The 15023-nt window shown below is 37.6% G+C and overlaps 1 protein-coding gene across 1 annotated transcript; it reads left to right on the top strand.

Moving 5' to 3' along the window:
* Positions 1 to 1237: 1237 nt before the first annotated feature.
* Positions 1238 to 12645, top strand: LOC133731497 (replication factor C subunit 1). The gene is made up of 22 exons (XM_062158868.1): positions 1238 to 1400; positions 1523 to 1648; positions 1832 to 2278; positions 2360 to 2427; positions 2674 to 2749; positions 2829 to 2890; positions 2979 to 3127; positions 3247 to 3419; positions 3518 to 3706; positions 3799 to 3914; positions 4008 to 4215; positions 5194 to 5247; positions 5868 to 6037; positions 7197 to 7287; positions 7698 to 7879; positions 8005 to 8044; positions 9096 to 9220; positions 10580 to 10652; positions 10762 to 10854; positions 10943 to 11189; positions 12071 to 12127; positions 12243 to 12645. The coding sequence occupies exons 1-22, from the start codon at positions 1398 to 1400 to the stop codon at positions 12386 to 12388; spliced, it is 2895 nt and encodes a 964-aa protein (XP_062014852.1). The 5' UTR covers positions 1238 to 1397; the 3' UTR covers positions 12389 to 12645.
* Positions 12646 to 15023: the final 2378 nt, after the last annotated feature.

The raw sequence follows: 15023 nt of genomic DNA, 5'->3' as shown, positions 1-15023 counted from the left end.
TTCCAACAGCTCGAATCACCACTTTGCAAACCCATATAGCTCTCTGGATTCCCATTGCTATGGTGCTCCAAACCCGGATTCGAATCCAACCCATGTCCTGATGATGAATCAACCGCATTCTCCCCAAAATCATTAGTACAAATTCACAATAGGTTGTCCTACCCAATATTGCTCTAATAACCTCCTGCCCTATGGACATGAAGGATACGCCAATTAAATATATATAAATATAATTAGAAGAAGAAAAAAATATAAAACATAAACAAAGTAATAGTTTATACTTTAACATTATCACAATCATAATTGAGTAAATTGATAGTTTGACACATATGCTGTTAATTGAACCACTACTAGCAGAGCTCCACTACTATTAAAACAATACTATCACAATCATCATTGACCCAGCAGCAGTTAGCACTGACTGACTAGTCAAAACAATACTAGTCACAGCTCCACTACTAGCACCGACTGAAACTCATCCTAGATATGATTCTATGAAACAAACGTACCCACAGCGAATAACAAATATGATCGAGAAGAAGAGCAGAAGAGCAAAAAAGATTCCGACTTGCGAAGAAGAGCAGAAGAGGAACGACGAAGCCAGAACAAACGTACCCGAAGAGCCTCCAAGCTCCAAGCGAATCGAAGAAGAGGAGAAGTTGTAAGCAAAAAAGGTCCGACTTGCGAAGAAGACCAGAAGAGCAGAAGAGGAACTCCGAAGCGGCTGAGATTAGGTCTCGTCTCTCTCTCGATCTGGGTCTTTCGTTTTTTTTTCCCTATTTTTTCACGGTAAGAAGTCAGTATTACCCTCACGTATCCGATTTATTTACATTCTTACGTATCCGAATAGGATACAGACGTATCCAAACCGTATCCAAATCAAGATACACGTATCCGAGCGTTTCTGACGCGTTTCGTACCCGTATTCCGGATCGGTACGGGATACGTAGGCAGTTTCACGTATCCGGCGGAGAAGTAAAGTTAAGATCTTTACCTCCATACGGCGGAGATAGGTGTAAATAGTTGCAGCATAAGCACCACAAAGCTGAGGGTCTTCATCCTTTCCGTTCTGGTTTGACATTGATGATTTGATTTGATTTTTTTTTTTTTTTTTTTTTTTTCTCACATAACGTTCACGACAAACTCATACTAACAGTAAAGAAAAGAGACGGCCATCGTTGCTCAGGACCCACTCAGCCACAGATCAACGGTAGATTGCCTATCCCCAACTCGATCTCTGAAACAAAAATCAGAAGCTTCAATTCTGAGTCCCTATGTTTGTTTGAGAATCACTTCTCTCTCTCTCTCTCTCTCTCTCTAACGGTTGTTCTGTATGCCCCAACAGCGAGCAATCAGTGTTAGCGTTTCGCATTCTGCAACCCAACCCAGGCTAAACGATGGTACCAACCAATTTTCTCTTTTTTCTATCTTCAACTCTCGTTCTTGTTTTCTTTCTTTTCTAGGGTTTTTGTTTTAGCAAGTTTACTGATGATGAAGTCTTGATTCATTTGGGCAAATAAAGTCGCAGGCAGATATCAGAAAGTGGTTTATGAAATCGCATGACAAGGCCAATGCCTCCAAACCGGCTCCGGCTCCGGCTCCGGCTGCTTTGCCGAAACAGTCTACAGACCCCCCTCAAGAACAGAATGTGAGTTCATCATGCCTATAATAGTACGGTATTGCCACTGACCAGGTTATCGAATTGGAGAATCAATTTATCAAACCTATACATTTAATTTGGAACACAATTTCAGTATAACGAGAGCAATCCTTGTTAATCGTGATATACGCTACCTTTCTTCTCAAATGTTTTGTTTTCTGTGATAACCAGGTGCATGGAGGTGAAGAAAATTCAGGCAGAAGGAAAACCAGCAAGTATTTTCCTCCAAAGCCGAATGAGGAAAAGGAAACAGTTGATGTTCCAGCAAAGCGGAAGACTCGACCGGATCCTGTTGAATCTAGCAGACCCTCGCCTGCAAAAAAAATTCAGAAGGTTGCTGACGACGACGATTTTGTTTTGCCTCAATCTAAAAAGAAAGAAGCCACGCCCAGCAAGAAACTGAAGAATGCATCTGGCATGGGAATTCCACAGAACCTGACGTCTGCAAATGAAAGTGATGATGATGAAGCCAAGGCTCCTCCCAAATCTGGTGGTAGGGGTCGTGGTGGAAGAGGTAGTTCATCGGCTGCACCAGCTGGTGGAAGGGGCAGAGGCGCTGGACGGGGTGGATTTATGAATTTTGGCGAAAGGAAAGATCCTCCACACAAAGGAGAAAAGGTTTGTGTTTCAAAATCTTGAATTGATTAATGAACGTATTATTGTTCATGTTAACAATAAGGCTCTTTCTCCATGTTCCAGGAGGTTCCTGAAGGTGATCCAAACTGTTTAGCTGGTTTAACTTTCGTAATAAGTGGTACACTTGATAGGTTGGTTTTGTTATTTATGTGACTTTCACAAGCTTGTTCTATATTTGGTTGTATGCGAAAATTCTTATTTTTGGTATATTGTCATTCTCGTGTACGGTTTTTGTAAGATGCGATTCTATATAATTGGTATTTGTACTCGCCATAATGTTTTGCTTATTGTGTCAAGTACAATGTTAGTCTTGTTGCAGTCAATAGTTCGTGTTTCATAGCCTGTAATTATATTCTAAAAATTAACCGTACTTTCAGTTTGGAAAGAGAGGAGGCAGAAGATTTGATAAAACGTCATGGTGGTCGTATCACTGGATCTGTCAGCAAGAAAACGGTTACTTACTTTTCTGACTTTGTATCATCTTAAACTCAGATAGTACTTCTTGCTTTTGATTTACACAGTCTGTTTGCAGAGCTATCTTTTATGTGATGAAGATATTGAGGGCAGGAAATCCTCAAAAGCCAAAGAACTTGGGTTAGTTATCTTTCATTCATACTGAACTATACACATTTTCCTATTGATTTTCCTTTTATTTATATCTTCAGCTTTATTGTACCACTAGGACGGCTTTCCTTACTGAGGATGGATTGTTTGATAAGATTCGGGCATCAATTCGTGCTAAAGCACCTGTGAAAGAAGAAAAGAAACCTGTGGATAGTGCACGAGAATCATCTCTGCCTAATAAAAGCCCTAAGAAAGTAGCATTAAAGAGTATGTCCTGAGTAACTAATTACTTTTGGTGTTTTTTTGGTTGTGCTTGCCCTTTCTTTCTTAATAGCTGCTTTAATTACTCGGTTACATGATTGTTGAGTGTTTCTTGTGAAATTTAGGTTCACCAGATTGCACTAGCAGCTCCTTGGCATGTAGGGTATCCCACAAACAGTCGCCATCAGATGCTTCCCTTGCTAGGCGCAAAGAGCAAACTACCGAGCATTCTGCTTTGACATGGACAGAAAAATATAGACCAAAGGTTCCAAATGACATTATTGGTAACCAGTCACTGGTATGTCTGTTCATCATTTGCTTACATCTGTTGCATCTGGTTAGATCCCTCAATCCAAGTTTTGAACTCATTGACTTAAAGTATCGTCTAATGTGCAGGTAAAGCAGCTTCATGATTGGTTGGCACATTGGCATGAGCAATTCCGTGATACTGGAGTTAAGAAAAAAGGCAATAAACCAAACAATACAGGTGCTAAAAAAGCTGTACTATTAAGTGGAACACCCGGAATAGGGAAAACAACGTCAGCAAAGTTGGTCAGTCAGATGCTCGGTTTCCAGGCAATTGAGGTGTCATACTGAGCATTTGAATGTTGGTGACTTAAGTTATTCAGTACTATACTGTTTTTTTTCCCTCAATGATGCATATACATTTTTTTTAGGTAAATGCAAGTGACAGTCGTGGGAAAGCTGATTCCAAGATTGTCAAGGGAATCGGTGGAAGCAATGCAAACTCTGTTAAAGAGCTCGTCAGCAACGAGGCCCTAAGCATGGATAGGTTAGTTTAACTATATACATACATATACTTTGGGTGCTTTATATGTGTCTGACATAATTTTCTTCTCGAGTTAATTCTTAGTTAAATTTGCAGATCTAAGCATCCCAAAACTGTGCTGATTATGGATGAGGTTGATGGGATGTCTGCTGGTGATCGGGGTGGAGTTGCTGATCTTATTGCTAGCATAAAGAGTTCTAAAATTCCCATTATCTGCATTTGTAATGATCGTTACAGTCAGAAACTGAAAAGTCTTGTGAACTACTGTTTGCTTCTCAGCTTCCGCAAACCCACTAAACAACAGGTTCTGCCCCCAGTGTATTCTTACTTCTAATAATGTAATGTAATGGGTAGAGGTCAGAGCATTGTGGTCGAACTGTTCTTTTATGCTATGTTGACAGAAGGTGTATAGTGGGATAGTGTGTGTGCGTGCATGTACACACTGTAGTCAGTGATGTATTTGAAAATGTTCTACTAAATGCTTCTAATTTTGTAGGGTTATGAGTTGTTGAGTGCCAAAGGTTCTTTGCATTCAGAATAGCTTTCTTTGATTATGAAGCAATTGTTTTGACAAATTATTTTTGCGGACCATGTAATGTTGTTTTTATTTTTCTCTCACATGATTACCACTTTGTCAGTAAACACTCAAATGTCCAATTTAATCAATTTTGCAGAGGTTAAAACCATTTTAGTAATGCTTCCCAATCTTGCTCCCTTGATTTGGTTTTTCTTAGAGTGATCTTTGTTGCCTAAAGAAAGGGTCATTTTTTTCTCTAAGCATTGCCCCTTATCCTTACTGATATCATCCTTTTAGAATCTGAAGTTAAACTCTTTAGACATTTTCTCACTTGTGAACCAACTCTGTGGCATGGGGAAGGCAATATGAATGACTGTTTGGAACCTCTTTTATTTTTTATTTTTATTTTTATTTTTATTTTTTAAGACATAAAATATGTAGTGTGATATGTGTCCAATAAAATGGAAGCCAAGCTAGTGCCACTTTGATTGTCGTCGGCTTTGTTAGGCTAACCCCATGTTTCTGTATTAGTAATTCAGAGATATGCATACATGGCATGTTGTGCCTGCATGAGAGCTTATATAATTATGAAAATCTGCATCAGTGAATATATAGTTGTGTTCTTCTGTGTAGCCAGGTGAATAGGAATATTGTGTTTTTGTGTGTTTGTTACATTGAAAATTTTTGAGACACTTAAATTTGGTTTCACCATAATCAATGTGTTTGGCAGGATGCAATTATTAACACTTTAATATTTTATCATAGATGGCAAAGAGGTTGAAGCAAGTTGCAAATGCTGAAGGACTTCAAGTGAATGAGGTATTTGTAACTGCAAGTACTGATTTTCCATGTTGATGATTCTTTTTAGAGATTGTAGTATTGTTTACTTCCTATAGCATTCTAGTCTCCAAAAATTGCAAAAGGATGTTACTCATGTTAGTGATATGATGTGTCTGACAATTCAATTATGGAAGACAATGGTGTTGCACCACCTAAAGCCTCTTTGTACGAATATACTATAAATTTTCTTCTTGAGAGAAGAGTATACACACGGAATATCACTTTTAGGGGTGCAAGTCTGTCTTCCATTTTGTGGAATTGGAAGGCAGCCATTAGTTATCATCAAAGATCGTCTTCTTTGTATTCTTTTTGCTTCTGCAAATTTTTCTTTTCTTGTGGACTTCTGGTTCAGAGATTTTAGTCTTCCAAGTATCTTTAATGAAGTGTCTTTCTACTCTAAAAGAGAAAAAATTGAAGATGTGGTTATGACCTGATTCAGTAATTCAGTTTAGGTAGTGGTTTTCTACTGTTGAGTGGTAGCCGATATAATTGGTTTCTGCTCTATGGTCTTACATTGGACCTGGATCTTGCTTGTTTGGTTTCTGACACGTATTAATTAACATCTTGCCATGTTGATTAATTTGATTGTTGTGTCTCAGATTGCTCTTGAGGAACTTGCAGAAAGAGTTAATGGAGACATGCGAATGGCACTTAACCAGTTGCACTATATGAGTCTCTCGATGTCTGTCATAAAATATGAAGATGTAAGGCAACGCCTACTAAGCAGTGCAAAGGATGAGGATATTTCACCATTCACAGCTGTTGACAAGTATGATTTTTTATCTCAATTTTTCCTTTGATTCAGTTATGCAATACAATTCATTACAGTATGAGCTCGCTTTGTGTATCCTGGCTTTCATTTATTTCAGTGTAGGATTTAAACTGCATTTCTCCATGTACGACCACCAAAAAGAAAAAAGAACAAACAAAGAAACTGCCTGTATACTTGTGGGCAAGATATTCATATATGATATGCTTTGGTTGAAACATAGACGCACCTGTGTCTTAGACTTTTGGTTGATAAATAGTGAACTGGTTACTTGAATTCCATGTTTATAGATTGGTGTATCTGAGGAGAGAAATCAGGAACTCCATAGTTAATCTTATCATGTTGAGTATGTTAGCCAAACAGAATGACTTACAAGCCTTCGGACGAATCCTGTCTCTTCAAAAATTAAATGGGCCATGTTCCTCATCACTACCAATTTTCTCATTTATATGCATTGTTAGTTTAGATCTTCTATCTACTGTATATGGGACTTTTGAGTCAACTGTAACTTCAGTTTTGTTATCTTATGGTACTCATTTTCGTTATATTGCTATTATATATTTTATGAGGTTTACATGTTTAATTGATTTATTTTTGTTGGTTATCATTTCTTAAAAGCTTTTATTTTAAACTTCTCTTGTTCAATTAAATCTCTTTCAATGTTTATTTGTGTCAAATATTCTGTTAATATTTTGTTTTTTGAACATTAATTAATATTTCTTTAAATCTGGAATTCTGGTATTTCCAATTGTCTCTACATTTTCATCCTACAGCTCATTATAGTTCAGGAATTACATCCCTCTTCTGATTTACTTCTTTCATGTAAAGTCAACTTCTCAGAATCTGCCAATCTGGTCACTAGTACTCTGTCCAGTCACTATTTGGCCTTAATGAGCTTTTTTAGGTAGTAGCAATGGGTGGAGTGGGGAAGCACCAGTGTGATTTAGTCTTCTAAAAGTTCTAATACTAATGAAAATTATTGTACGATAGACGTGGCATTCTTTTTTTGTCATCATTTAGATTGAGGAATGGAGGATCTTTCACAATGATATATTTGACCAAGTTTGGTTGATCCATTAAATGTGTGACCCTTAAAAGTCTGATTTAAAGCCTTCCACCATGTGATGTGCCTTGTGCTGACTTTCTTCAATGCCTCCAGGCTGTTTGGTTTCAATGCTGGAAAGTTGCGGATGGATGAGCGGTTTGACCTGAGCATGAGTGATCCAGATCTAGTCCCTCTTCTTATTCAGGTTCTTCAATGGCATGATACTTGTTTTGGAGTTGTGGCATGTACTAAAAAGAATTCTATTGTGGGATGACATATTCTAAGGAACATAAAGCTTTACCTAGGAATGCTTTTTAGCTGGTAATCATAATAATGGGAGGCATACTTACCTTAGTAGGACCACAATTTCTAAGAAATACTTTCTGGACATTTTTCATTTCAACGTAAAAACTTATTCTTCTGAACTAGATTGTCTCTTTTTGAGAAAGTTGAACTAGATTATCGTATATTTATGAAATTTCAACACTTTCTCTAACAGAGTAACAAAGCTTCACTCTTTATTTCATGTTTGTGACTTTCCCAAACCTAAATAATATTTTCTGCTTCATAGAGATTCTTTTGATAAGTTAAGATTGTTTTTCCACTTGCTGGCAGGAAAATTATATTAACTACAGGCCAAGTGCGGCTGTGAAGGATGATAGTGGGGTTGAACGTATGAACTTGATTGCCCGTGCCGCTGAGTCTATTGGAAATGGGGATATTATCAATGTACAAATTAGAAAATATCGCCAATGGCAACTTTCCCAAAGTGGTTCTCTGTCATCCAGCATAATTCCGTATGTTTCTTCACATCCGCTCTTTGTGATTAACACTATTAGTTCCGTATAATTTCATTCGATTCTGCTTGTAATTTTTAATTCATGGTTTTGTCTTGTACTCTTTTTCTTATGTTATGGATTAGAGCTGCTTTGTTGCGTGGGCAAAGGGAGACACTTGAGCAGGTAATGAATTTCTATTGAACAAGTTTTATAAATTCAAAAGAGTAGCAGATGCTTTCTCTGGACTTGGAATTGTTTTTATGTATGCTCTAGTGATTGACATACATTTGCTGCTTCATTGAAACCACCTATAACCTGTGCATATTATACAACTGTCTTATAAATCTCCAGTTTTCACAATGAAGTTACGTTCAATTCTTTGAGAGAAGTGTGCAAGTTTCGTCCTCGATTGAATATGTTTAGGAAATTGGTCTAAGTAGGGGATTCATTGTTGGTAGGAATTTTGTTAATATAAATTCATTGAACTTATGCTAAGATGCCATATTTAATTAAGTAGTGCAATAGAGATTACATCCAGTCTTCATTGTGATTATTCAAGCAAAGGTAAAAAGGCCAAAATTCTTTGGGGCTGCGGGGTCAGCTGTAATGTGGGTGGTATGGATGAAAAAGAAATAAAAGGATCTTTGAAGATTGGTGGTATGGAGTTGGGGAAGTCTTTGGGAGAGTTAAGTTCTGGACATTTCTATGGGCCTCTATATCTAGGGAGTTTAAGTATTGCACTATCTTCTCTGTTATTCTGGATTAGCAAGCAGTTGTAATCTAGGGTTCTTTGTCAACTGAAGCATGGCATCCAAACAACCATAAAACACTTGGAGCCTTCAGATAACCAAACTTCAGTCTACAGAAGATGAACCAACATATTTCTTCAGTCTACAAATTTGGGGTCCTCATGGGCTTTCATCTTGTGGTCTGAGGTTAAATTTGTTCAGTTTGCGGTTGCTGCATTGTTTGTGGGTTCTACTGTTGTTCATTGTTCATGTAATGTTTGAACGATCTCTGGTTGAACTACTGATTCACCTTGGTTGTACCTTCTATTTATTATCATTGCTGTGGAAAATGTTCCCAGTCTTGTGTTCTGTTCCTCACGATTTTTTTTTTAACGGACATGCTATTTGTGCATTGAGGTTTGTATGCATCATTAGTTGCTTTTCCTTGTTTATTATTTTCTTTTGTCTTTTGTTTTACCAACCAGCAAGTTGGTCTTATTTTGCAGGGAGAAAGAAATTTTAATAGATTTGGAGGTTGGCTAGGAAAGAACTCAACATTAGGCAAAAATCTGAGGCTCTTAGAAGATTTGCATTTCCATCTTCTTGCATCTCGTGAATCTAGTTCAGGGAGGTAATATCTTGTTTTGAACTTATATTCACTATCTATTATCTTTGTGTTTGACTTTTACCATGGCTTGTCCATAATGGTGGTTTTGAACTTTCCCTTCTGTTTTTTCTGTTTCCTTTATCAAACCAAGGCTCTACTGTGTAGTTGTTTTCCCCGTGTACACAGTATATTTCGGTTACACATTGCCAGACTCCGTAGATCCTTCTTATTACTCTTTGGCTTGATATTTTGGGTTCGAAGGAATATAAAATGATCACAACGTTCTTCTCAAAAAAAAAAAAAAAAATTGATGACAATGTTGAAAGGTAGTCTGATATACTAGTTTGATTAGAAACGTTAGTTCAATCTAGGTGGGATCAGAGATTGTGAGTGTTGCGTTTCGTCAGTTGATTCTTGTAAATCCTGGTCAGGCCAATCAATGGATAGCTCCTCTGTCCTTTTTCAATCCTAAGCTAAAGTACCTCCCAAGGTACAAGTAGTAGCTTGGTTTATTGTTCATGGGAAGAATACAAGAGACTTTGGTAAGAGGAGATGGGCCTTCTGGTCGCCTCTCCTAACACTGGTGTGTGGTGTAAACAGGCTGCTGAAAGTTCAGATCATTTGTTGCTACATTTCCCCATTGCAATGAAATTGACAGAAATTGTTTATTGAGTGTAAAGTGAGACCAGTTTCTTCCGATACCTTATTGTGTGGGGAATTGTCCTGGTAAGATGTGCTATGTCGATCTTAATTTTAGTGTGGATAGAATGGAATAGGAGGATTTTTGAGCAAAGCACCCAAAAGATTGCTTATAGAAGAGATCTACCTCCTCACCCAGAACCATTTACCTCCAAAAACTAAAAACTAGTATCCTACCTCTCTATGCTCTGTTTTTCATTTACCCCAAACACTATTTAAAAGTTGATTGGGTTACGTGGTTCAAGCAATCTGCAGGAACTTCCTTTTTTCTTTTTTTATTCCTTCATTGAGACTAGGTATTTCCTCAACTACCCTACAGGATGCATAATGGGAATAGACTATATGTACTGATGAGGTTATAAGCCTCACAAAAAAGAGGCCAAGCAAGGTAGACCTACTTAAACTCTAGAGGAAAACTATAGATAGATGGCGGTGGCATATATACGAAGATGTATTCTTGTGTTTTTAGTTTTTTTTTTTTAATAATTTTTTTTTTCAATAATTTTTTTTTTATCCTGCATTGACACTCAAGGCATTATTCAAATGCAATAATGCCTCTTCCTTCCCTGAAATTTTATTGAACTATTTTTTGTTTATTGATTTGTATCCCTCCATTTGTTTTATATTTTCTATTTTAACCCCCGTTGAAGCTTCTTACTATTTTGTGCAATGTGAAATAATCAGGGAGACCCTGCGAGTTGAATACCTTCCCCTACTTCTGAAACGATTGTCTGTGCCGCTGCGTAAATTGTCGAAGGTTTGAATTTTTGTTCTTGGTTGTATGTCAATAGTAAACAAAAAAAAATGTAATACGGTTTGGGTTGAAGATCATTTGAAAAATGTTTTGTGTGACAAATCATTACCAGGATGAAGCTGTTCAGGAAGTTGTGGAGTTCATGAATACTTACTCCATTAGTCAAGATGACTATGATACTATTGTAGAGTTATCAAAATTTCAGGTAATCCTAACTAACTATGTGGAGCGTGGTTTTTGTAACAGTTCCAGAATTTGAATTTTTCTTTTTCATACATTTTTTTATGTATCAGGGGCATCCAAATCCGCTGGATGGTGTTCAGCCAGCTGTAAAAGCAGCTCTTACAAAAGCATACAAAGAAGGAAGCAAATCAAGGATGGTACGAGTTGCAGAGTTTGTCACTTTCCCTGGAATGAAAAAGGCTCCTAAGAAGAGGATCGCAGCTATTTTAGAACCATCTGACGATGTAATTGGAGAGAACAATGATGATACTTTGGTTCTAAGTGAAGAAGAAAATTCATCTGATACAGAGGACTTGGGTACGTTTTTCTATTTTCAGATTGTTGCTGACTTATTATCTTTCTTCAGAATATTGCTTTTGTTGTGGGACTTTTTTTTATCTCTAGGCAATTTGTCAGAACTATAAGTCCACATTTGTTCTGAAGAGTGAGTTTCATGAAAAGGTGTTGCCTTTGCCCTGACCTGTATGATGTGAAATTTTTGTGTGGTGTGGATGGCAAGGAATAAGAGAATTTTTGAGGGAGCTAGAGGTGAGGAGGTAAACCATTAGTGGGACTGTGGGAGTGTTATTTGGCTTCACTTTGGGCATCCGCTTCTCCTGAATTTGGTGATAGGTCTATATATTCTTTTTTGTTGGATTGGAAAGCTACTGTGCTCTAGTACTTAGTGTCCCTTTTCCTTGTTTTTCTTTGTATTATGTTGAGTTGCTTTGTTTTAGTTGTTTTCTTTCAGTTGCCATTAGGTTGGTAATCTTTCAGTGGACATCTTGTCCTCTTTTTGTTTCTCTTTCTGTTAATGAAAATTAAGTGTTGTAATGAAGCATATATAGAAGTGAAAAATAAAAAATAAAAAGATGTGCTATCATGACTTCCTCATGAACTGTCGTAATGAAGCATATATAGCAATATATTTCTATTTTCTTTTTCTCATAGGATCCATCTTCAGGGACTTAGGATCTGGTAATTTTCAGTTAAAATAACTTGAAGAAGCTAAATGGGTTTCTTATACTTTATATAACCTATGACATCTGCAGCAAGAACTGACTCTGCACTGAGTTTTAATGATGTATGATATGGGTTGGAAAAAATTTGAATCAGATTTCCTTCTGAATGCAGCTCTATTGTTGTTGACTATCTGCTAACTCGTTGACTGAGTGATTGGTCTTTTTGCAATGTAACAGAAAGCTCTGCTGTTGGGGAGAAGCTGCAACAGGAACTTCAAAGTTTGAATAAAAAAGGTATGAAATTTCCGCCATGGATGAAACTAAATTCAAGTGCATATGTTATTTTGAGAAGTTGGGCGTGCATGTTTATCGCAGAATGCATTATTTATGCATTCTTGTTGCTATGTAGGAGTGCAAGTTCAATTGGATTTGAAGGGTGCAACAAATCCAAGTGCCAAGAGGACACCAGCTGGAAGAGGTAAAGGTGCTTCTTCTGGTGCCTCTGAGAAAAAAGGTGGCCGAGGTTCAGGGTCTGGTGCCAAAAGAAAGAGATGAGGGGAGATAAAATAAGAGGTGACTTTTCCTCTGTGTGGTTTCCGTCACCTTATATAATCTATGTAAATAGAAATTTCCTCCATACAAGATTTTTGGTAGGTTACTTGGGAGGATGATAGGTTCTTCGTTACTAGTTACATGTTCAAACGTTTCTAGGTACACGAATATTTTTTTTGCAGACATGTTTCGAGATATTGAGTAAATTGTGGAAACAATGAGGAAATGTGACAGGACTTGTCCTAGATTTCACATTGAAATCCAGAGTGGCTTTGTGGGGTCTACCTTAAAAGAAATTCTACCTAAAGGCAAAATCACTTTTGAAAAAAGACTACCCAGAACAAAATTTAACACTAAAAAACAATAACGTTCATCCTCAAGTTTGAAGAGCCTGTACGCCCTCCACATTCACAACAAATGGGTCGCAACCCTTAAATTTTAGGGGAAATGATCATTTACCCAATTTCTGCTTAACAATTGCCCACTTGCACAACGAAGAGTTTAAAAACCCCATTTACCCAAAACACTCTAAGGGATTATTTCTCTATTACCCAATTAATTCTTTTTTTATTCTTTTTATTTATTTTTGGGACTTTTTTGCCCTCTCCTTCTTTCTCATTTAGAGAGAGAAGTCGTTGGTTACCTTGCCGGACTCCGGTGACTAGTGGCCGGCCTCGGACTCCGGTGATCGGAATCCGAGGACCGGTGACCGGAATCCGGCGACCGGGGACAGGAATCAGGCGACCGGTCCCTAATAATACCCAGTAACAATATTATTGCCCTCCAATAATCATATTATTGCCCCCCAATAATCATATTATTGCCTCCCAATAATCATACCCAATAATCATATTATTGCCTCCCAATAATCATAGCTTCGACCAATCACAGAGTGCCATGTCACATTTGTTGTGTCATCCAACCAATCATAAAGCTCCAAAATAAGTCCATAATTTTCTGAATATATTTTTGCCGAATTATCCATGAATTAATTCTGATTTTCTTCTTTATTTTCGGCCAAAATTCCTTTAGGAATTGTAGGATGAACCTAGACTTGTTTTGGAATTCTTCTTTCCTTAAAATTCTCCCTTGAAAATCTCCATGCATATCATTCCTTGTGTGGCGTCAATCACCTTGATTTTCCACGTTATTTCCTTGTTTCTCTCTTGGCTTTTTACGGCAACACATAATTAACTCCTACAAGAATATCTTTTTGCCCTTAAAAATCTCCCTTGATTTCCTCCAATCGAAATCTCCAATCACTCTCCTTTATTTTCACGTTGGCTCCTTTTTTTCCTCTCCTCCAATAATCATATTATTACCCTCCAATAATCATATTATTGCCCCCCAATAATCTATTGACACTATGTTATTATTTGTGGGAATTATGTTTTTGATAGCTGATACGTTTATTTGTGTTTATAGTGTGGAAATATAGTGTACTATGTTGGTCTATTGGGGGGCAATAGAAATATTATTGCCCCCCAGTAATGTGATTTTTAGACGTCTATTGCCCCCAATAGACATTTAACTTCTCTCTATTGGCCTCCAATTGACATTCAAATCATTTTTTTTTCTTTTTTCTTTCCTTCTGCCCCTTATTTTACTTAAAAAAAAAAATAAAAAAATTGGGCACCCAAAAAAATGATCTGGGCACCCACATCAAGACCGGACGCTTTTCTCGCCTACCAGGTGTAGGACTCCGGCGAGGTAGGCCGACCAAAGCTGCTTGGTCGTCTTCAGGAGTGGATGCTGCTTCTCCAATCGGCGCCGCAGACCGGAAAGCCCAGATCGCCGAAATCGACCTTGCTCGTCGCCGTCCGATCTCAACAGAGTCCTCGATCTGCGGCCTCTGAGGCGTCGTCTTCGGCCTATGCGGCGTCGTCCGGCTTCTGTGGAGCGCGGCAACGGGCACGGTGCGGAGAGAGAAAGAGAGAGAGAGAGAGAGGAACTGGAGGTGGAGATCGGGGGGGGGGGGGAGAGAGATAGAGAGTCTGAGGGGATAGGGATGAGTTTCTTTTTAATTAATAGGGGTTAAAATGTCAATAGATATTAGATTGGGTAAATGGGGTTAAAAAACTGTTGGTAGAGCAAGTGGGCAATGTTGATGCTGAAATTGGGTAAGTGGTCACGGCCCCTTTTTCTAATTGGTGGATTATAGCAGGTAGTTTTTCTAGATGATCTTGACATCTAGATAATTCTTTCTGCAGGTTCTGATATTTCTCATCAGAAGATTTCAGTAGAGAATTTAACTTCTCTAATATTAAATCAGACATTGTCCCCATTGGGGGACTCTTCTTTTGAGCTTTTTGCAAGCTCTGATACCAGTGATTTGCGGATCTAACCAATGCTCATGTAATCAAGAGGTTTTTGTTCCTCTTTAAGGACATATAAGAGATTTTCAATATCCTGCTCAATTCTATAGATACTTGTTTGTACTCTAAAGATGATATCCCAGTAATTGAGAGTTTCTCTTTTAAGACTTTCTCTAAAGTCTTTCAATTTTCTCAACTTTTCTCTTTCTTTTCTCAATTCTCTGCTCGTATTTTTACAGATAACATTTAACTCAAGTCTATCAACGATCGATATTATGAATAGTGAAATTTAACCGTCTACCTTTGAATGTCGAGGATGAAAT

This window comes from Rosa rugosa, chromosome 2, assembly GCF_958449725.1.
Source record: "Rosa rugosa chromosome 2, drRosRugo1.1, whole genome shotgun sequence".
Taxonomy (NCBI): Eukaryota; Viridiplantae; Streptophyta; class Magnoliopsida; order Rosales; family Rosaceae; genus Rosa; species Rosa rugosa.
The sequence above is the reverse complement of the archived record's forward strand: the minus strand, read 5'-3'. Positions and strand labels throughout refer to the sequence as shown.